Source organism: Ochotona curzoniae, unplaced genomic scaffold (assembly GCF_017591425.1).
Source record: "Ochotona curzoniae isolate NIBS_2020 unplaced genomic scaffold, NIBS_Ocur_1.0 patch295, whole genome shotgun sequence".
NCBI lineage: Eukaryota > Metazoa > Chordata > Mammalia > Lagomorpha > Ochotonidae > Ochotona > Ochotona curzoniae.
Window position 1 is genome coordinate 23,458 of NW_024466856.1, and position 17,814 is coordinate 41,271.

At 58.7% G+C, this 17,814-nt stretch overlaps 1 protein-coding gene across 1 annotated transcript in view; it reads left to right on the forward strand.

Annotated features, from left to right (window-relative positions):
* Positions 1-16,287, forward strand: part of LOC121167045 (SUN domain-containing protein 1-like) — a 33,152-nt gene extending 16,865 nt beyond the window's left edge. Inside the window, exons 11-22 of the mRNA XM_040996418.1 lie at positions 1,675-1,733; positions 1,818-1,960; positions 2,723-2,932; positions 4,855-4,941; positions 5,580-5,623; positions 6,623-6,752; positions 8,064-8,318; positions 8,967-9,051; positions 10,106-10,221; positions 14,926-15,093; positions 15,787-15,879; positions 15,981-16,287. Coding sequence (XP_040852352.1) covers positions 1,675-1,733; positions 1,818-1,960; positions 2,723-2,932; positions 4,855-4,941; positions 5,580-5,623; positions 6,623-6,752; positions 8,064-8,318; positions 8,967-9,051; positions 10,106-10,221; positions 14,926-15,093; positions 15,787-15,879; positions 15,981-16,094 — 1,504 coding nt within the window. The 3' untranslated portion in view covers positions 16,095-16,287. The remainder of the gene's footprint in view (positions 1-1,674; positions 1,734-1,817; positions 1,961-2,722; positions 2,933-4,854; positions 4,942-5,579; positions 5,624-6,622; positions 6,753-8,063; positions 8,319-8,966; positions 9,052-10,105; positions 10,222-14,925; positions 15,094-15,786; positions 15,880-15,980) is intronic.
* Positions 16,288-17,814: the final 1,527 nt, after the last annotated feature.

Here is a 17,814-nt window from a genome sequence, read left to right on the forward strand (position 1 = left end):
CTGAAGCCAGGAGTCAGAAGCCTCCTCCGGGTCTCCCATGTGGGTGCAGGATCCCAAGGCTTTGGGCCGTGCTGAACTGCTTTCCCAGGCCACATGCAGGGAGCTAGATGGGAAGCGGGGCCACTGGGATTAAACCGGCGCCCTTTTGGGGTTCTGGCATGTGTGAGGCGAGGACTTTAGCCGCTAGGCCACAGTGCCTGTCCCTGCTGTTCCCGAGGTGGATAAGAAGGTGCTAAAAAGCAGGTACTAGTGGGCCCGGTGCGGTGGCGCAGTGGTTAAGGTCCTCGCCTTGCACGCCCGGGATCCCATATGGGCGCCGGTTCTAATCCTGGCAGCTCCACTTCCCATCCAGCTCCCTGCCTGTGGCCCGGGAAGGCAGTCGAGGACGGCCCAAAGCCTTGGGACCCTGCACCCACGTGGGAGACCCGGAAGAGGCTCCTGGCTTCGGATCGGCATAGTATCGGCCGTTGCGCTCACTTGGGGAGTGAATCATCGGATGGAAGATCTTCCTCTCTGTCTCTCCTCTCTGTATATCCGCCTTTCCAATAAAAATAAAATAAATCTTTTAAAAAAAATAGATTAAAAAAAAAAAAAAAGCAGGTACTAGTAAGAGAAGCAGAAGTGTGCTGGTGCTGTGCAGAATAGGCTGAGCCTCAGACTGCACTTCCAGCCTCTGCTTACGGCCTGGGAGAAGCCTGTGTCCACGTGGGGAACAGACACAGCTCCAGCCATTATGGGCACATGCAGAATGAACTGGCAGGCGGATCTCTCTGTAACTCTGACTTTCAAATGAATAAATCGTGTAAACAGAGAAAGAGTGGATGTACACAGAAGGGGTGGTGTGCAGGAGCGCAGGATGGGCGCTCGCAGCCCCCGGCTGGCCAGAGCCCCCGGCTGGCCAGAGCGCCTGGCTGACCAGAGCCCGGATTGTCAGCCCCCGGCTGGCCAGAGCGCCCGGCTGACCAGAGCCCGGATTGTCAGCCCCCGGCTGGCCAGAGCGCCCGGCTGGCCAGAGCCCGGATTGTCAGCCGGTGGCTGGCTAACGCCACCTGGGAGGATTTCTTTTTTGGGGGTCACTTTTTTTTTATTAAGTTAACAAAAATATTTGAAAGGCGAAGTTGCAGATGGATCCTCTGTTAGTTTGCTCTCCAGCTGACCATGCTGTCCAGAGCTGAGGGCCAGGAGCCTCCGTCTGTTAGCTTACTCCCCGGATGACCGTGATGCCCGGAGCTGAGGGCCAGGAGCCTCCGTTTGGTCTCCCACACGGCTCAGGGCCAGACATGGGGCTGTCTCCTGCTGTCTTTGCAGGTGCAGTACAGGGAGATGGATGGTAGTGGAGCACACCTGTGTGCATATGGGATGCTAGCGCAGAGGTGACAGCTAACCCCTGTGCCAAAAGCCCCCCTGGACTGTCCACACGAGTGGGCTGACCATCTCAGCCTCACTCCTGCCCCCAGGTTGAACAGTAACAGGAAGCTGGTGTGAGAGCCTGGCACGCCAGACAGGAAGTAGGTATTACCCAGTGACTCACTCACTGGTCCCCATGCGTCTCTGCCACAGGCCTACTGTAGGTGCAAGCAGCTGTGGCTCTGATGGGTGTTGGGGTCACCAGGAGGAGTCGGGGTGAGCCCTGCTGCCCGCCTTCCCAGTTACAGGCTCCCCCCACATCCCCAGGTGCCTCCGACATCTCTGCAGGTTTCTCATCCTGCTCCTTCCACTGCTGCTCTTGCTTGGTGAGTAAGGCTCAGCCCAGTCGCCTCAGCCCCTGGGCGTGCATTGAGGGGTGCCATGTGCAGTGGTCTCTCTCCTCCCAGGAGCCGGAGTCACCTGGTGGGGTCAGGGTGGTTTCCTCTCTCCCCTGCCTGCGTTCAACTGGCCGGACCTGCATAGATCGCCGAAGGCTGAGCACCCTGGGGACGGGCTGGGACCTGGCGCCGCTCCCCTCAACCCTCCTGTCCAGGTGAGGTCTATGTGTTCCCCACCCACCACTCAAGACCCAAGGGAGCGGGTTCCAGGGCTCTCAATGTCTCTGCTTGCTAACCCAGAACAGATTAGAAGCTGTCATTCCGCAAGGTGCAAGCTGCCTTAGCAGTAGCCAAGGGCAGTTTGTATCCAAAAAAATATGTTGATGTGTCTACAGAGGAAAATTAAAGCCACCCCAGCCACATCGGGTCAGGGTACTGCTGAGAGTTAAGCTGTGGACCCGGCAGTTGGCATCTTGCTGCTATACCATGTGGTGGTTTATCTTCAATAGATTTTTGTCCCTTAAGATTTGGTTTTATTTGGAAGGCAGATTTACAGAGAGAGGAGAGACAGAGATCTTCCATCTGCTGATTCATTCCCCAAATGACCACGTCAGCCAGGAGTGGGCTGGTCTGAAGCCAGGACCCTAGAGCCGGGAGCTTCTTCTGGGTCTCCCATGTGGGTACAGGGTCCTAGGCCATAAGTAGGGAGCTGGATTGGAAGTGAAGCAGTTGGAATTCGAACCAGCACCCTTAGGGAATGCTGGCACCGCCCCAGGCTTTGGTTTCAGACATAGAGCAGTTTCCATTGGCTGGTTAATTTCCCAAATGAGCAACAGTTCCGCCTAGGCTGGACTCAAGCCTTGGTCTCCCAGATTGGGGTCAGGTTGGGTGCGCGTCGGCAGGAAGCCAGGCACCCCGATAGCGCAGTGCCTCACCAAGCCCCTCTGGTGGACTCTGCCTGTGTCTTCCTGTTGCAGGCAGGGGACACAGCGTTTCCGTGGCGCTGGAGGAGCAGCATGGACCAGCAGGTGACGGCTCTGACTGGCCGGTGCCACACGCATGACAAGCAGCTCCAGGAACTCACCCTTGAGCTGCACAAACTGCATGCACGGCTGGACCAGGTGGACGAGGGCCGAGCAGGGCTGTCCTCGTGGGTCAAGGATCTCATCGGGCAGCAGCTGCAGGAGGTGGACGCTGCCAGGCTGCCGGGCACTAAGGTGCGGTCCGAGGTTCTCTGAGCCTCTCATTGCTGTGTCCTGCAGCTCTTGTCAGCCGGTCTGGCAGAGTGTTTCCAGAGAGAGGGTGCCAGCTATGGTGCCAGCATCCTTGTTGCTCCACTTTTATCCAACTCTGCTGATGTGCCTGGACAGACAGCTGGAGGTGTTCCGAGTACTTCGGCCCCTGCTGCCCGTCTGGGAGACCCGAGTGGAATTCTGTCCCCTGGCTTCAGCCTAGGCCAGCTCAAGGATCTCGTCTCTCCCTCCGTCTGTCTCTGTCATGCTTCCTCACGCACACACTGCTGCCACTGCAGGCCTGTCACCTGGTGGTGAAGATGCCGTGTGCCTGGAGGGCAGGGCCTGGCTCCTCGAGTCCTGATTTCAGGTCCCTGAGAGCCGAGATGCCGTCAGTCTCAGGGCTCCATGATGGTATGGATGACCGTGTCTCACAGACAGGCGAGAGCTGCCGTGTTGTGTTCTGTGGCTGGATGCTCTGCAGTCTGCACTTGTGCAGTGGGGCTCTAGGACTGGTGTGGCTCATGGCAGCAGGCATGCTGATCTGGATGCAGGCTGAGCAGACCCTGGGCACTGGCCGGGAAAGATGGCTGTGCAGTGGGTTTTTCGGGTGCACCAGCCATAGTGCCAGGCTTGATGGCCACACATACCTGGTGGCCGCCATGTGGGACGGTGCTGTGAGCAGCCATGGCGCCTCTGCTGCCCTGGCAGAGTTCATGGCTCAGTGTAGTGCTGCTCTGGCCTGCCTGTTCTCAGTTGTCTTGTTATTTACATGTGTAATTATTCATTGTTGAGGCAGAGAGCACAGGCTCACACACTCCCATCCACTGGTCGATTTCCCTAAGTGCCCAGGGGCCAGCGACTCAGTCCAGCCATCCCAACCCCAAGTACTAGGTAGCACCCAACATGTGGCTGCCTGTCTCCCTTCTTGTGGGGTCTGAGTTGTTTGGTGTGGGGTCCTCCAGCAGGTCCAGCACTGCCCCGGGTGCTGCAGTTGTGTGTGTGTGTGTATGTGCAGCTGTGTAATCAGCAGTGGTCCCTCTGGGCTCGCCAGGAAGCATGTCCAGTAGTTGGACGTGATTCTCCCTGGAAACTGAAGAAGTGGGTGGAGACAAACCCCTGTCAGCCACCCATGTGGAGGCTGTCCCCACATAAGCTCTCTGGATCATGGGAGGGGCTATGGCCTTGGGAACTGCCCTAACTGCGCGCTTGTCATGGGCTCGGGCTGAGGCAGGGAGGCCTCCGTGGCTCCATCCGTGGTGGGGGCAATCGAGCTGCCTTGCCCGCAGCACTCCTGGATGGAGCTGCTCTGAGCACAGGGTGATCAGGGGGACTGTGCAGCTGGAAGCTGCCCGAGCACAGGGTGGTCAGGGGGACTGTGCAGCCGGAAGCTGCTCTGAGCACAGGGTGGTCAGGGAGACTGTGCAGCCGGAAGCTGCCCGAGCACAGGGTGGTCAGGGGGACTGTGCAGCCGGAAGCTGCTCTGAGCACAGGGTGATCAGGGGGACTGTGCAGCCGGAAGCTGCCCGAGCACAGGGTGGTCAGGGGGACTGTGCAGCCGGAAGCTGCCCGAGCACAGGGTGGTCAGGGGGACTGTGCAGCCGGAAGCTGCCTGAGCATAGGGTTGGGGTTCACAATGCCTCCTCCAGGGCTGCTGGGTCCCTGCCATAGAGATGAGCAGAGTCCCCGGGTGCCTGCAGCAGCTTAGCACAGGCCTCACAGGCACGCAGACGCCACCCCTGCCTCCCACAGGCTGCTGGCCTCAAGCCCAAGGCCCTCAGATGTGACATCATGGCCCTCCCTGTGCCCGACATCAGTTCGTGCGGCAGGTCAGGCTCTGCTGTGCTTTGACCATCTCCCTGTGCTTGCTTCCCAAGGCCGACTTTATGACTTTGCATCGTGAACATGAAGTGCGCCTCTCTGCCTTGGAAGGGATCCTTGGGGAACTGGCAGAGCGAGCCAAGGTAAGGACGGGTCCTGTCAGACCAGGCCTTTTTCTCAGACAGTTGGACCTTGTTGCTGTTAACACGAATACCTGACTGCCCCCATTTGTCCTGGGGGTCTCCTGGTCCAGTCCGGTCACAGTAGGCATGCCAAGGCCACCCAGCTGCATGGGGTCGCGGATCCCTTCAGAGGGAGAGCAGATGGCCTGGAGCTGTTACGTGCACATTCCCCTGAGCAGGTGTTAGGGCAAGCACCTGAGCTGCAGAGAAGGGGATGTGGGAAAACCAGGGATGGAGCTGGCTCCATGGTGGCTTGACTGCTGAGCAGGAAGGGAAAGGGGGCACGGGCAGCTCTGTCTTCCTGACTGTGGGGAGGGGCTGGTACCCACCTAGTTCCTTCTGCATGCGCTTGGGGTGGTGCCTGTCAGTGCAGATGTCTCTGCCTCCTCAGGCTGGCCCTCTCACGTCCAGTGCAGCCTGTCAGTGCGATGTGTCTGTCCTGGGCTGGCCTTCTGAAAGATAAAACCAGTGCCCTGCTCCAGGCCATAGGCCGACGTGCGTGGAGGCACAGGAGAAGGCTGGGCACAGAAAGGTGGAGGCCAGTCGGGGCTGTCATCATGTGTGGTCAGGTCAACTCTCTTGTCTCCACATTCCCTCAGGCCTTCCAGAAGGAGCTGCAGGAGGCAAAGCTCGCGGCAGCAAGGTAGGGCGGCTTCGGGTGGCAAGCAGTGTCGACACACACCCCTGCTCTCACCTGGGTGCTCACTTGGGGATCTGGCCTTGTGGGGGACCACTCCGGGAGGACCCTGGCAGGCGGGGGCTCCCAAGCTACTGATCACGCCTCCTTACCATGAGGTGCCTGTGGCCAATGCTGCCCAGTCCCCGAGCTGACCGCAGCCCGCTCTGGGCCGGGGCCTCCCTGCTCAGCGGCTCTCAAAGCACTGACTGAGCTGCCCTCACAGGGCACTCTGCCGCCTTGCTCGTGCTGCTGGCCAGAAGTAGACCCTGGGCTGGGGCCCCTCCGGTTGTCTCCTGAGCTGTCTGTTGCCCGGGTCCCTAGAGGGCAGTGCTGCCTTTGCCCTGGTGCCTCTGCAACTCCATCTCAAACCCTAACCCTGACCCTTCCCTTGCTGTGCCGGCCTCTGCAACCCTGTGCTTTCCCACCTCTGCAGGCCCCACGTGCCCACTGCATCCCTGTGAACAGCCTGTGAGTCTGCACGCTGCTGTGCATGCAGAGCCTTTGGCTCGGCTGGCAGCCTGCAGAGCAGCCCTGCCAGAGCCACAGGCGGGACTTGAGTCTGGCGTGCGCAGGCTCCTTCTTAGGGTGATGGTTGTGTAGGGCCTGCATGTGGCGTGACAAAGGTGCCGATAGTCCTGGAAGGACGAGAAGGCAGGTCCCCGCCCCAGCTGTGTTGAACACAGCGCCCAGGCAGCCCTAAAGGCTTCCCCAGGAGTGTGAGACAGGCCGTGTGCAGTCGGTGCCTGTGCTACACGTTCGTTCAGACAACGGAGCCTCATGAGTGGGCTCGTCTCTGATGATGGTAGCTGAAGATTGTCTCATCTTGGAGCCTGACCGTGAGGGAAATGGGTGCAGCTCAGCATCTCACCGCGTTGTACGGCCGTAGTGAGCCACCATGGGTGTCCCTGTGGACTCAGCCAGGCTTTTGCCTTGTCCCTCACTCCCATGTGCATGCAGCGGGAGTGAGGAGCAGCAGCACCTGCTGGCTAGCGTGAAGCACCTGGAGCTGGAGCTGAGCAGCTTGAGAGCACGTATGTCAGACTGGCCAGATTCACAGAGCGGCTGTCTGGAGGGAGACGCCCTGCAGGAAAAGGTAGGTGAACCCAGGCCCTACCTGTTTGTGCCGTGAAGTCACAGCAGACATTCCACAGGGCTGCATGTGCAGAGGCTGTGGTACCTCGGCAGGGCCCATCATTGCCACCAGAACAGACGCGGCTAGACCCAGCAGCTTGCCCACCACAGGCCCTGCCTCAGCTGCTTCCATCCTTGACGGGGTGGGGGAAGATACAGAACTGCCCACTGGTAAAGAAAGACTGCTATTGGAGTGGCCACAGGCTGGAGGTGACAGGAAAGTAGGGCTCAGGCTCCTGGTGGCTCCGTGGCCTGTACAGCGTCAGCCCAGAGCCATTCCCAGCCCCAACTGCACTGCCGGCTGGGCTGTGACCCTGGGGAAAGCCGTGGGTCATGAGCAGTTACAGACAGCCTGCGCAAGAGCCAAGTGTGGGATTGTGGTTTGGGCATTGTCGTGGGGTGCTGACTACGGAGGGAGTTCCTCAGGATGGCGAGAGCTGGCTCAGATATGCAGACTGCGTGGAAAAGCACGTGGCACACGTGTGACCGAAGATCTGCGAGGCCGGCCCTGTGGTAGGTCAGGTCAGGCCGTGCTAGAGACCATCCCAGTTGAAGTCTCCGCTGCTCCACTTCCTGTGCAGATCCCAGTTAGTGCAGGTGCCGAGTGTGGGAGTCCCTGCACCCATGTGGGGGACCCAGGCTGAAATCGGGAGCCTGGACCAGCCCTGGCTGGCATGGCAGTTGAGAGAATGAACCAACAGGTAGGCATTCTCTCTGCCTCCCTCTCCCTGTCTGTCTCTAGTCCTTGACCTTCCACCCTGGCTTTGGCGCTAGCTGTGGCTCTTCCTCTAAAATAAATAAGACACAGTTGCAGAGAAAGGTTTCTGACTTGCTGTTCCATCCCTCAAGTGGCCATATTGCCGTGTCTGGGCTAGGCCAAAACTGGGAGCCAGGAACTCCGTCCGGGTTTCCCACAGGGTGGCAGGGACCCACCTCCCTGGGTATATTAGCAGGAGCTGGCACAGAACTGGCACTTGAGGGTGGGCTGTAAGTGTTGCAGGCAGTGGCTTGGCCAAGTGTCATGCAGCCCCCTGAAGCAGCTGCTTGCTACCAGCCAAGTCTCTAGGATAAAGGGCTCTTCTCTCTACCTAACGAGTGGGGTGCAGGGCTGGCCAGGGAGACAGACTGTGCTGCCCATGTCGTGGGCTCCCCTTCCTGCCCTCGTCTGCATGCCCAGCGCTGGGCTCTTGGCTGAAGAGGACAAAGTGTGTGCTTGCCAGGGGAGAGTGTGCTGGGCAGGGGTGAGCTGACGTGTCTTTCCCTGACGGCGCAGGTACAGGCCCAGGTCAGAGAAAGTGTCAGGCTGCTGTTTGCTGAAGAGCAGCAGGACGAGGCGCTAGAGCAGCTGCTGCAGAGCTTGGCTGCGCGGTTTGTGAGCAAGGAGGACTTGCAGGCGGCACTGCAGGTGCTGGAGCTGCGCATACTCACCAACGTCACTCAGCACATGGCCGTGACCAAGCAGGCACCGACCTCCGAGGCCGTGCTGGCCGCCGTGGCTGAGGCGGGGCTCACTGGCATCACAGAGGCGGTGAGTGAGGGAGGTGCATGCAGGGGCCACAGCGGGGGCAGTGCCTGGCCCTGGGAGCAGGCCAAGAGCTGAGCTGGAACCTGCTGAGATGACCCAGGGGAGGGTCGGGTGTGCAGGAGGGCCTGTGGAGAGGGTCGGGTGTGCGGGAGGGCCTGTGGAGAGGGTCATGTCTGCGGGAGGGCCTGTGGAGATGGTCATGTCTGCGGGAGGGCCTGTGGAGATGGTCGGGTGTGCAGGAGGGCCTGTGGAAGGTCATGTCTGCGGGAGGGCCTGTGGAGATGGTCATGTCTGCGGGAGGGCCTGTGGAGAGGGTCATGTCTGCGGGAAGGCCTGTGGAGAGGGTCGGGTGTGCAGAAGGGCCTTCCAACAGATGACCCAAGGGAGGATGGACTGTTTGTGTCTTTGAGCTGATGTCATGGTCATGACCGATACCTTTGGGATGGCAGAGCGTGTGGTTGTGCTGGGCCTGTCTGCAGACACCTTGACCTCCAACGTGTCCCTTCTGCTGCTGGCTGTGGCATTCACTCTGGGTGGGGTGTACGTGCCCAGCTGGTGCCTGTGGCTGTCTGGCATGGGGGCTGCAGTGTCATAGCGCCACACTGTGCTGACATACCGGGCTCCTGGTCCTCCTTCCTTCTGTCTGTACAGCGAGCTCAGGCCATCGTGAACAACGCTCTGAAGTTGTATTCCCAGGACAAGACTGGACTGGTGGACTTCGCTCTGGAATCCGGGGGTGAGTGTGTCCCTCAGGGGCCTTTTCCTGGGGAGGCTAGCGGTGCTCACAGCTCACGTCCAGGGCCTGGCCTGCAGTGCAGTGGCTCCCAGCCAGTCACTGAGTGCCTGTGGTGGGCAGGCTGCAGGGCAGGCCCCATGGAGGGGAATGCATGCTACTTTGGTTCCTTGAAGAAGTGAACTTAAGAGTTGTCGTCTGTCGGGTCTGAGGAGGTCCATGCCATGGTGTGTAGCTGTGCGTGCACATGAGTGTGTCAGGTGGGACCTGTGGCCAGCAGTGGTGTGGATTCAGCTTATCTTGGTGATTGAAGACACATGAGGTACCACTGGTCCAGGCCCATCCTGACAGAGCTGGAGGGGAAGGCAGGGACTGTTCTGAGAGCGGTAAGCATGCTGCTGATGCACTGTGAACCACAGCGTATTACACAGCAGCTGTGTGCCTCAGAGGCATCCGAGGGCACCTGTGCTGCACAGCCTGGGCCGGGTCAGGGGAGTCAGCTTGTCACTGTGAGAATAAGGGTGAGCTCCTCTCAGGGCCGGACGCCAGGTGTGGCTGCCTGGGAGACTGCTCTGTGTGCATGTGCACAGGGGCTCTCGTTGCTGTGGCCTCGTGCGTGGGGAGCCTGCCCTGACCCTGGCTGTGCCCTGTTCGATGCTTTTTGTCTGGCTAAGATGAAGGTCTCATGACATGGGCCTCCGTGCTGGGAAGTGTGCAGGAGAGTGGCTTGCTGTGCCCTTGCAGCAGCCAGTATCCTGGGGCTGGTTGGGGTGGTCTGAAGTTGGTCTGTCGGATGACCGCTGGACTTGGCTGGCTGAAGAGACAGGAGTCTGTTGAGAGCCACCAGCCTGTGGTCGGGGAGGAGAGGCCGGCTCTGCGAGCTGCTGGTCTTGCTCGGGTGGGGTTGTCTGCACGCTGTATGCTGTGGAACCAGTGCCTGAGAGGGGAGTTTTGTGCGGGGTGGGTGGGTGGGCTGGAGTCCATTTGAAGCCACTCTGTGTAAATCCTCAAGGTGGGTCGTCGTGTGGCTCTGACCCAGACATGTGTCTGCCCCCAGGCGGCAGCGTCCTGAGCACCCGCTGCTCCGAGACCTACGAGACCAAGACAGCGCTCATCAGCCTCTTCGGGATCCCACTGTGGTACTTCTCGCAGTCGCCCCGCGTAGTCATCCAGGTAAGGTGTGCTTGCACCGCATAAAGGGACGCTGGACACAGCCGTGTGCCCAGCACCATTGGGCCCCTGGCCCCCTGGGGTGTTCCGCACAGGGAGCCTTGCACCCTGCGACCAGATGGCCACCCTCTGTCCCCAGCTGCCCTCAGCCGCACGCACTCCGCTCTCCGTCCTCCAAGGCTGTGCTGGGATCAGTGTTGGCCGTTCTTAAAGGCTGATTTGAAAGAGTTACAAATGGAGGGGGAGAGAGAGGGCTCGAGATCTTCCATCTGCCGGTTCACCTCCCAGATGGCCACACAAAGCCAGCAGCTTCATGTGGGTGACAGGGCCCCAGGCGCTTGCGCCATCATCCGCTGCTTTCCCAGCCCATCAGCAAGGAACTGGATCAGAACTGGTACGGCCAGCTCTCAGACCAGTGCCACGTGGGATTTCGGCACTCCCAGACCCGTAGGTTTATTTTTTAATTACTTTATTTGAAAGGCAGAGAATTATTTTGTGTCACTGGTTCACTTCAAATGCCCATAATGACCAGCTTGGTCCAGGGTGTCGTGGTCAGGCTCTCCCGAGGGAGGCCTGAGAGCCTGAGTGGGCCGTGGGGAATCCAGACCCCTGCAGCTGGACATGTTTGCAGCAGCAGAGTGAGGAGCTGAGAGTGAGCCAGGAACAGAAGATCTCCAGAGTTCTGGTGCCTGCAGTCAGGTGGAACATTCCAGAGCAGGCTTTCTGGACATGCACCACCACCGTTGTGCCTGGAATGTGTTGGTGCTGGGCGGTCACTGGTGATGGGGCAGCCGGGTTCCTGGTGAGTGCTTTGTTGGGCCAGAGCTGCTTCTCAAGAACCCTGTAATATGCTCAGGCTTTGCGGAGGAGGGCCCAGGACCCTCCCTCCTTAGTCTGTGTTCTTTGCATCTGATGAAGTTGGTACCATGGGTGTTTTAGGGTTTCCTGCAGAGATCAAATTGGGAAAATGTTGATGTGTGAATTCACACGCGTGTGACACAGCTTGCACAGAGCTTTCACTGTCCTCTGGTTGCAGGCAGTCCCTGGGGTGATAGAACGTGTCCCTCATGCGTCGTGCCCCTGTTGTCCCTGCTGTGCTGTGAGCCGCACCTCTGGCTGGCTTTCCCACGGCCGCCTGCGCCATGCAGACTCACCGAGGCGCCTGTGTCCAGCAGGCTGGCCTCCAGTGCCCTGACACGGCCCCAGAGGCCATGGCATTGTGTGCAATGCCCTGAGCAGATGTGCCACGAGTGTGTTGGCAGCCAGAGCATGCTGCTCAGGCACAGCGCGTCACACAGGACTTGCACCTGAGGCGGGGGGCTCAGGCCCTCGGCTCCCCAGGGATGCACAGAGCTGCTGAGGAGTGTGGGGTGGTGGGAGGGGGCCACCTCCCCAGCACCAACCTGGGCCAGCACCTGAAGGTGCCTCCCTACCACATTCAAGGCCAGGGGCATGGCTGTGGCTCAGTGCCCGCAACAAGTCAGGCTGTGCCGGGTCTGGAAGTGTTCACAGTGCAGTGGACTGCTCCTGAGAACAGTGTGGGAGCCTCGCGTGCTGCCCTGTCCGCCGTCCTGCAGCAGAGCCTGAGATTAACGTGCTAATAACACGCGTGGACTACCAGCTGGTGGTCAATAGCCGCAGTTTGTTAGTGGCATCAGACTTTTATAGACCGAAGGTCACACCGGATGAAGGAGCAGGTACTGAGTTTATGTACGGAACCCATCAATGTTTCTATACTCTGGTTTGGAACTCTTGTATATCCCCCCAAGTGTTCTCATTTACGTGCTGTCCACTCAGCTGTTCTCATTCAGTTATACGAATGGCACCCATTCAGGTGTTCTCACGCAGAGGCTGTCCAGTCAGTTATATAAAGGTGTTCACTCAGCTGTTCTCCTACGATGGATATCGTATCCGTTGTTGGCCTGGGCTCAGTGCCCTTCTGGGTCACAATGTCCTGCACTGTCAGGCTTTCCATCAGATCCCACGATCTGTCCACTGGCACTGCCCACCCGTCAGTTGCCACAGGTCTCATGGTCTCACACCTGCTTTGTGTTTTTCATATTTTCTCGATTTGATTTAATTTGAAAGGCAGAGTTAGAGGGAGAATCTCCCATCCGCTGGTTCCCTCTGCATGTAGCCGTAACAGCTGTGGCTGGGCTGGACCAGTCAGTAATCTGGCACTCCACTGGGCTCTCCCACACGGGCACCAGGGCCTACATTTCCCTTATGTGCTGGGCCTGTAAGAGGGAGCTGGCTCAGAGTGGGGCGGTGTTGTGCCGGAACCGGCTCCAAGGCAGCGGACAGGTCCGCAGTCCCCTGGACAGTGGAAACCGCAGGCGGGCAAGCGGGCGAAGGAGGGGTCGGGGTCTCAGCTCTTCAGGTCACAATTGGTTGCAACCTCGGACATTGTCACAGCTCAGTGGCCACTAGTTGGCAGCCGGTCCGGTCCACGTACAGCTCTGCAGGCGTCTCGAGGTCTCGGGGTCGGCGTTGCAGCTCTACAGCCAGACGACCTGTGGTCGTCACAGCTTAGAGCAGTAGCAAGCCTCCACCACTGTGGTCATGGTCACTGCTGCTGCTGCCGCTTCGGTCACCGCCGCCTCCACTGCTGCTGCCCCCTTGGTCGGTGCTGTCCACGTGGTCACGGTCACCGCTGTGGTCACTGCTGCCGCTTCGGTCACCACCGCCTCCACCGCTGCTGCCCCCTTGGTCGGTGCCGTCCACGCGGTCATGGTCACCACTGCCGGTGCCACTGCTGCCTCTGAGCTTCCCCAAAGAATCCCCAGGAGTCAGATGCGGACAGCAATGTTTATTCGAGCATGCCCAGGTCTCCGAAGAAGTGGAAAGACCCCGAGCCTCCAAACTTTAGGGTTTTTATACAAAAATCAGCCAATCAGAGGGTATGGGATCTTACACTAATGATTAGTTCAAAAGGTGGGTGGAGGCTTTGTGTGGTTGATGGGACAAATGTCAAATAGGCAGGATGGTCCCATCAGGGTGCCTGGGCAAATGTCCCCTAAATTGTCAGGCCTGGAGTCACACAATTTCTTAGCAGAGCAAGAGAAGCAGGAACACAGCAGTTAGCACCGAGCGGGGCAGATGGTTAGAATTTTGGACTGTGGGTTCCTCGGTGGTAGTCTGGGGATGCCAGCTTTGCAGGCAGCTGTACCACACACTGGCTGTTTCCCTTGAGGACCAGTGGCATTCCCATGTTATTTATTTATTTATTTATTTATGTATTTTTGAGGTTTATTTCATTTGAAAGGCAGAGTTAGAAAGATGGGAAAACTTTTTTTAAAAAAGATGTATTTGGGGCCCGGCGCGGTGGCGCAAGTGGTTAAAGGTCCTTGCCTTGCACCCCCGGGATCCCATATGGGCGCCGGTTCTAATCCCGGCAGCCCCGCTTCCCTTCCGGCTCCCTGCCTGTGGCCTGGGAAAGCAGTCGAGGACGGCCCAAAGCTTTGGGAACCTGCACCTGCGTGGGAGACCCGCCAAGAGTCTCCTGGCTTCGGATCGGCATAGTATCGGCCCGTTGCGCTCACTTGGGGAGTGAATCATCGGACGGAAGATCTTCCTCTCTGTCTCTTCTCTCTGTATATCCGCCTTTTCCAATGAAAAAATAATAAAAAAAATAAATCTTAAAAAAAAAAAGATGTATTTGTTTTTATTGGAAAGGCAGATTTTATGGAGAGACAGACAGAAAGATCTTCCATCTGCTGGCTCACTCCTCAAGTGGCCACAACAGTTGGAGCTGAGCCGATCTGAAGCCAGAGCTCTTCCAGGTCTCCTATGTGGGTGCAGGGTCCCGAGGCCTGAGCTTGTCCTCTGCTGCTTTCCCAGCCATAGCAGGGAGCAGGAGGGGAAGCAGAGCAGCCAGGACACTAACTGCACCCATATGGGATGCCGACACTTGCAAGGCAAGGATTTAGCCACTGAGCCATCATGCCGAGGCCGAGAAACAAATCTTTCATCAGCTAGTTCACTCCCCAAATGACCACAACAGCCACAGTTGCACTGGGCCAAAGGCAGGAGCCAGGAGCTTCAGCTGGGTCTCCCGTGTGGGCAGCAGGGCCCCGAGTACCTGGGCCATCCTGTGGAGCTTTGTCCGACACGTCAGCGGGGGGCTGGGTTGGGACATGAGCTGGCACCCACGAGAGATCTGGGGTGTCTGCCAGAGTGCTCGACCAAGTTCTCCTTCGAATGTGTGTCCTTCCCGCTTGTCTTTAAGGTCCTGGTAACTCACAAAACTGGCTTGGGTGTTAGTGAGGAGCGCTCAGGACGCAAGCTGAAAATGACTTTCCCCGGGGCTTTGCATGGTAACCTCGTGGCAAAGTCCTCACCTTGCATTCACTGGCATCCCATACGGGCATCAGTTTGTTTCCTGGCCATTCCACTTCCCATCCAGCTCCCTGCTTGTGATCTGGGAAAGCAGTAGAGGATGGCTCAAAGCCTTTGGTCCCTGCACCCACATGGGAGTGGAAGAAGCTCCTGGTTCCTGGCTTTGGAGTGGTTCAGTTCCAGCTGTTGTGGCTACTTGGGGAGTGAAATCAGTGGACAGAAGATGTTTCTCTCCTTATCCGACTTGCCGTTGTCCTGTGATTTGGCTTGGGACAGTTGGGACTATGGACAATGCTTGTATTTCATGTTAGCGTTTTCTCTTAGAGCCTGTGTAAGTGGCTAAGGACCTGTTGGTTCTTCTCCCCCTAGCCTGACATTTATCCGGGAAACTGCTGGGCATTCAAGGGCTCCCAGGGCTACCTGGTGGTGAGGCTGTCCATGCCCATCTGGCCAACCACGTTCACACTGGAGCACATCCCCAAGGCTCTGGCGCCCACCGGCAACATCGCCAGCGCCCCCAAGGACTTCGCAGTCTATGTGAGTACAGCCCCCAGAGAAGACGGCCCTCCCCTGGCACCCACCAGCAGTGCCAGTCTGGGTTAGGGTTAGCACAGAGCCACCACCATCCTGAGGCACCCTGTGTGTCGTGCACGCAGGCGGGACATGCCTGACGGTGTTGCGGCCCCTGTGGGCTCAAGCAGCCAGGGCACAGAGGACAAGGCACATCGGGATTGGGGAGGCGCACTCAGGTCCTGAGGAGTTGCCCTCCGTGCCCTACCACCTCTGGTCTCTTTCCCTTCAGAAAGAGCTCTGGGGCAGCTTTGGCCACCAACACCTCCCCAGGCCAGCTGTACCCTCACCCATGTCTTAGTTGGATAGTCCCGTCTGCCCTTCTCCATCTCAGGGCTACACATGCCTGCTACCCAGTGTCTCCTGTGGTCTTAGGATGGCCAGTATGTTCCTGGGTTCTTGTTCTTTTATTGTGATTAAACTGGCCATGATGTCCACCAGTGGCATTTAGGGGGCACACTGCATCTGCCTGCACCTCCCCCTCAACCCCGGCTCATAGTTCCCATTGTCTGAGCACAGCCGAGGGCACATGGCCTGCCCTCTGCTGCCTGCCGGCCTGTCGCCATGGGTTGTTAATGAGGCTGCACCCTGCTGGCTGGGCACAGCAGACGCCCTAGGTCAGCCCTCAGTGGGTTAGTGACTGTGTGGTTTTGGTTTCAGGGTCTGGAAAGCGAGTACCAAGAGGAAGGGCAGTTGCTGGGACAGTTCACCTACGACCAGGATGGTGACTCACTGCAGATGTTCCGTGTCCTGGTAAGGCCGGTGGAGCTCCCCTGGGGGCCACTGCGCGGGCAAGGACCCGGTGGGGGCCTGCTGCCCTTGCGAGCTGTAAGCGTGTTCTGCCTTGCTCTCAGCCGAGGCCCGACAAAGCTTTCCAGATGGTGGAGCTGCGGATCCTGTCCAACTGGGGCCACCCCGAGTACACGTGCCTCTACCGGTTCCGAGTCCACGGGGATCCCGCCGAGTGAAGCCTGGCACTGCTGTGTGTATTTCTGTATATACTAAGAGCCAGAAACACTGGAACCCTTCAGGATGGAGGCATGGCCAATAAACGTGACCGGACACCTGTGTGGGTGCCATGGTCTGACCGCAGCCCGCCTGCGTAGCACCTTCTGGACCCATGTGCAGGGCGTGGCAGAGACGTCCAGCACACTACAGGGCCCACATCTGGGAGGGATGGGCATACTTCCTCCTGGGTCTGACCCCCCTTCTGAGGGACCCACGCGGGACTCTGCTGACATCAAGTGGACCCCAACCCCACCACCTTGGGCTGTTCCCAGCAAACCCCAGGGTGTCCTGCCCGAGGCGGCTGTGGGTCCTGGCGGGCAGGCTCACAGCTGCTGGACCTCAGGGCCCTCGCTGCCTGGCCCTCGGTAGGCTTGGCCCTTTGCTGCAGCTGTCATCTGTTCTTCCTGCTGCTACTGGGTCCCTTTCTGGTTACTCTTGATATTTAATATTTAGACAATTTCACAGAGCTGACTTTATAATCCAGGTGGTGCCAGGCCCTTGGGACCACAGGTGTGTCGCCTGAGAACTCTTGATGTGCCGCAAATGTGTTTTCACACAAACTGATGGTGCGGAGGTTCTGAGTCGTGTCGCACAGCACAAGGCCACAGAACTCACCTATGCAGTGAAGCTGATAAAACGTGTACACGTTCCATACAGATTACAGCTTGCATATAGACATCAGAATTTCCTATATTAAACTAAATTTGGGAGTTGGGGTGGAAATATTTTGAATATTTATTTTTAAAGATAGCAGTTTGTGCAATGTATTTTTGTAAATGCTTTTCAAAATGCATCTTTGGTAATGCTGCTTTTGCTGACACCAAATTGACAAGATGACCGAAATGTTCTAATAAAGAGTTTTAATTTTTAACAGTGCATGTGATATTTCAGATGAACAATAAACCGTTTTCTTTCCTCCATTTCTCTGTTTCTGTACCAGGAACGGGGTGGGGGGAGTCCCAGGGCTAATCTACCTGCAGGCGGACCTGTCCAGGGCGGTCCTGTCCGGGTGGACCTGGTCAGGCAGACATGCCGAGGCGGACCTGTCCGGGTGGACCTGGTCAGGCAGACATGCCGAGGTGGTCCTGTCCAGGGCGGTCCTGTCCGGGTGGACCTGGTCAGGCAGACATGCCGAGGCGGACCTGTCCAGGGCGGTCCTGTCCAGGTGGACCTGGTCAGGCAGACATGCCGAGGCGGTCCTGTCCGGGTGGACCTGGTCAGGCAGACATGCCGAGGCGGACCTGTCCATGGCGGTCCTGTCCGGGTGGACCTGGTCAGCTGGACTAGTCCAGCACCCTGGGAGTAGCAGTATGGGGACCTCTGCCAGCTCCACCATGTCCCACCCAGCTCGCCTTTTACTTTGTTAAGCAACAGAGGGAGAGATGCCTGTCCCCTCTGGCTGCACTCCCCGGATGGCCGCAGGGCCTGGCCGGAGCTGGGCGCCCGTGCCCAAGGGCGGGCCGTGGGGCGAGATCGGCCACTCCTGGGCAGCCACGGCCCCAAATCATGTCTCGCCCTGGGCTTCCAGTCTGCAGGTGGAATCCCGAGGGTCCGGGCAGCAGGCGCGGGGGTCGCCGCGGTGGGTGCTGCCCCCCGGCCGGGGTCTCCCCGTCCCTCCCGCCGGGCCCTCTCCCTCCCCGCTCCTCCTGGTCAGCAGGTCTCCCGGCTCGGTCCTCCCTC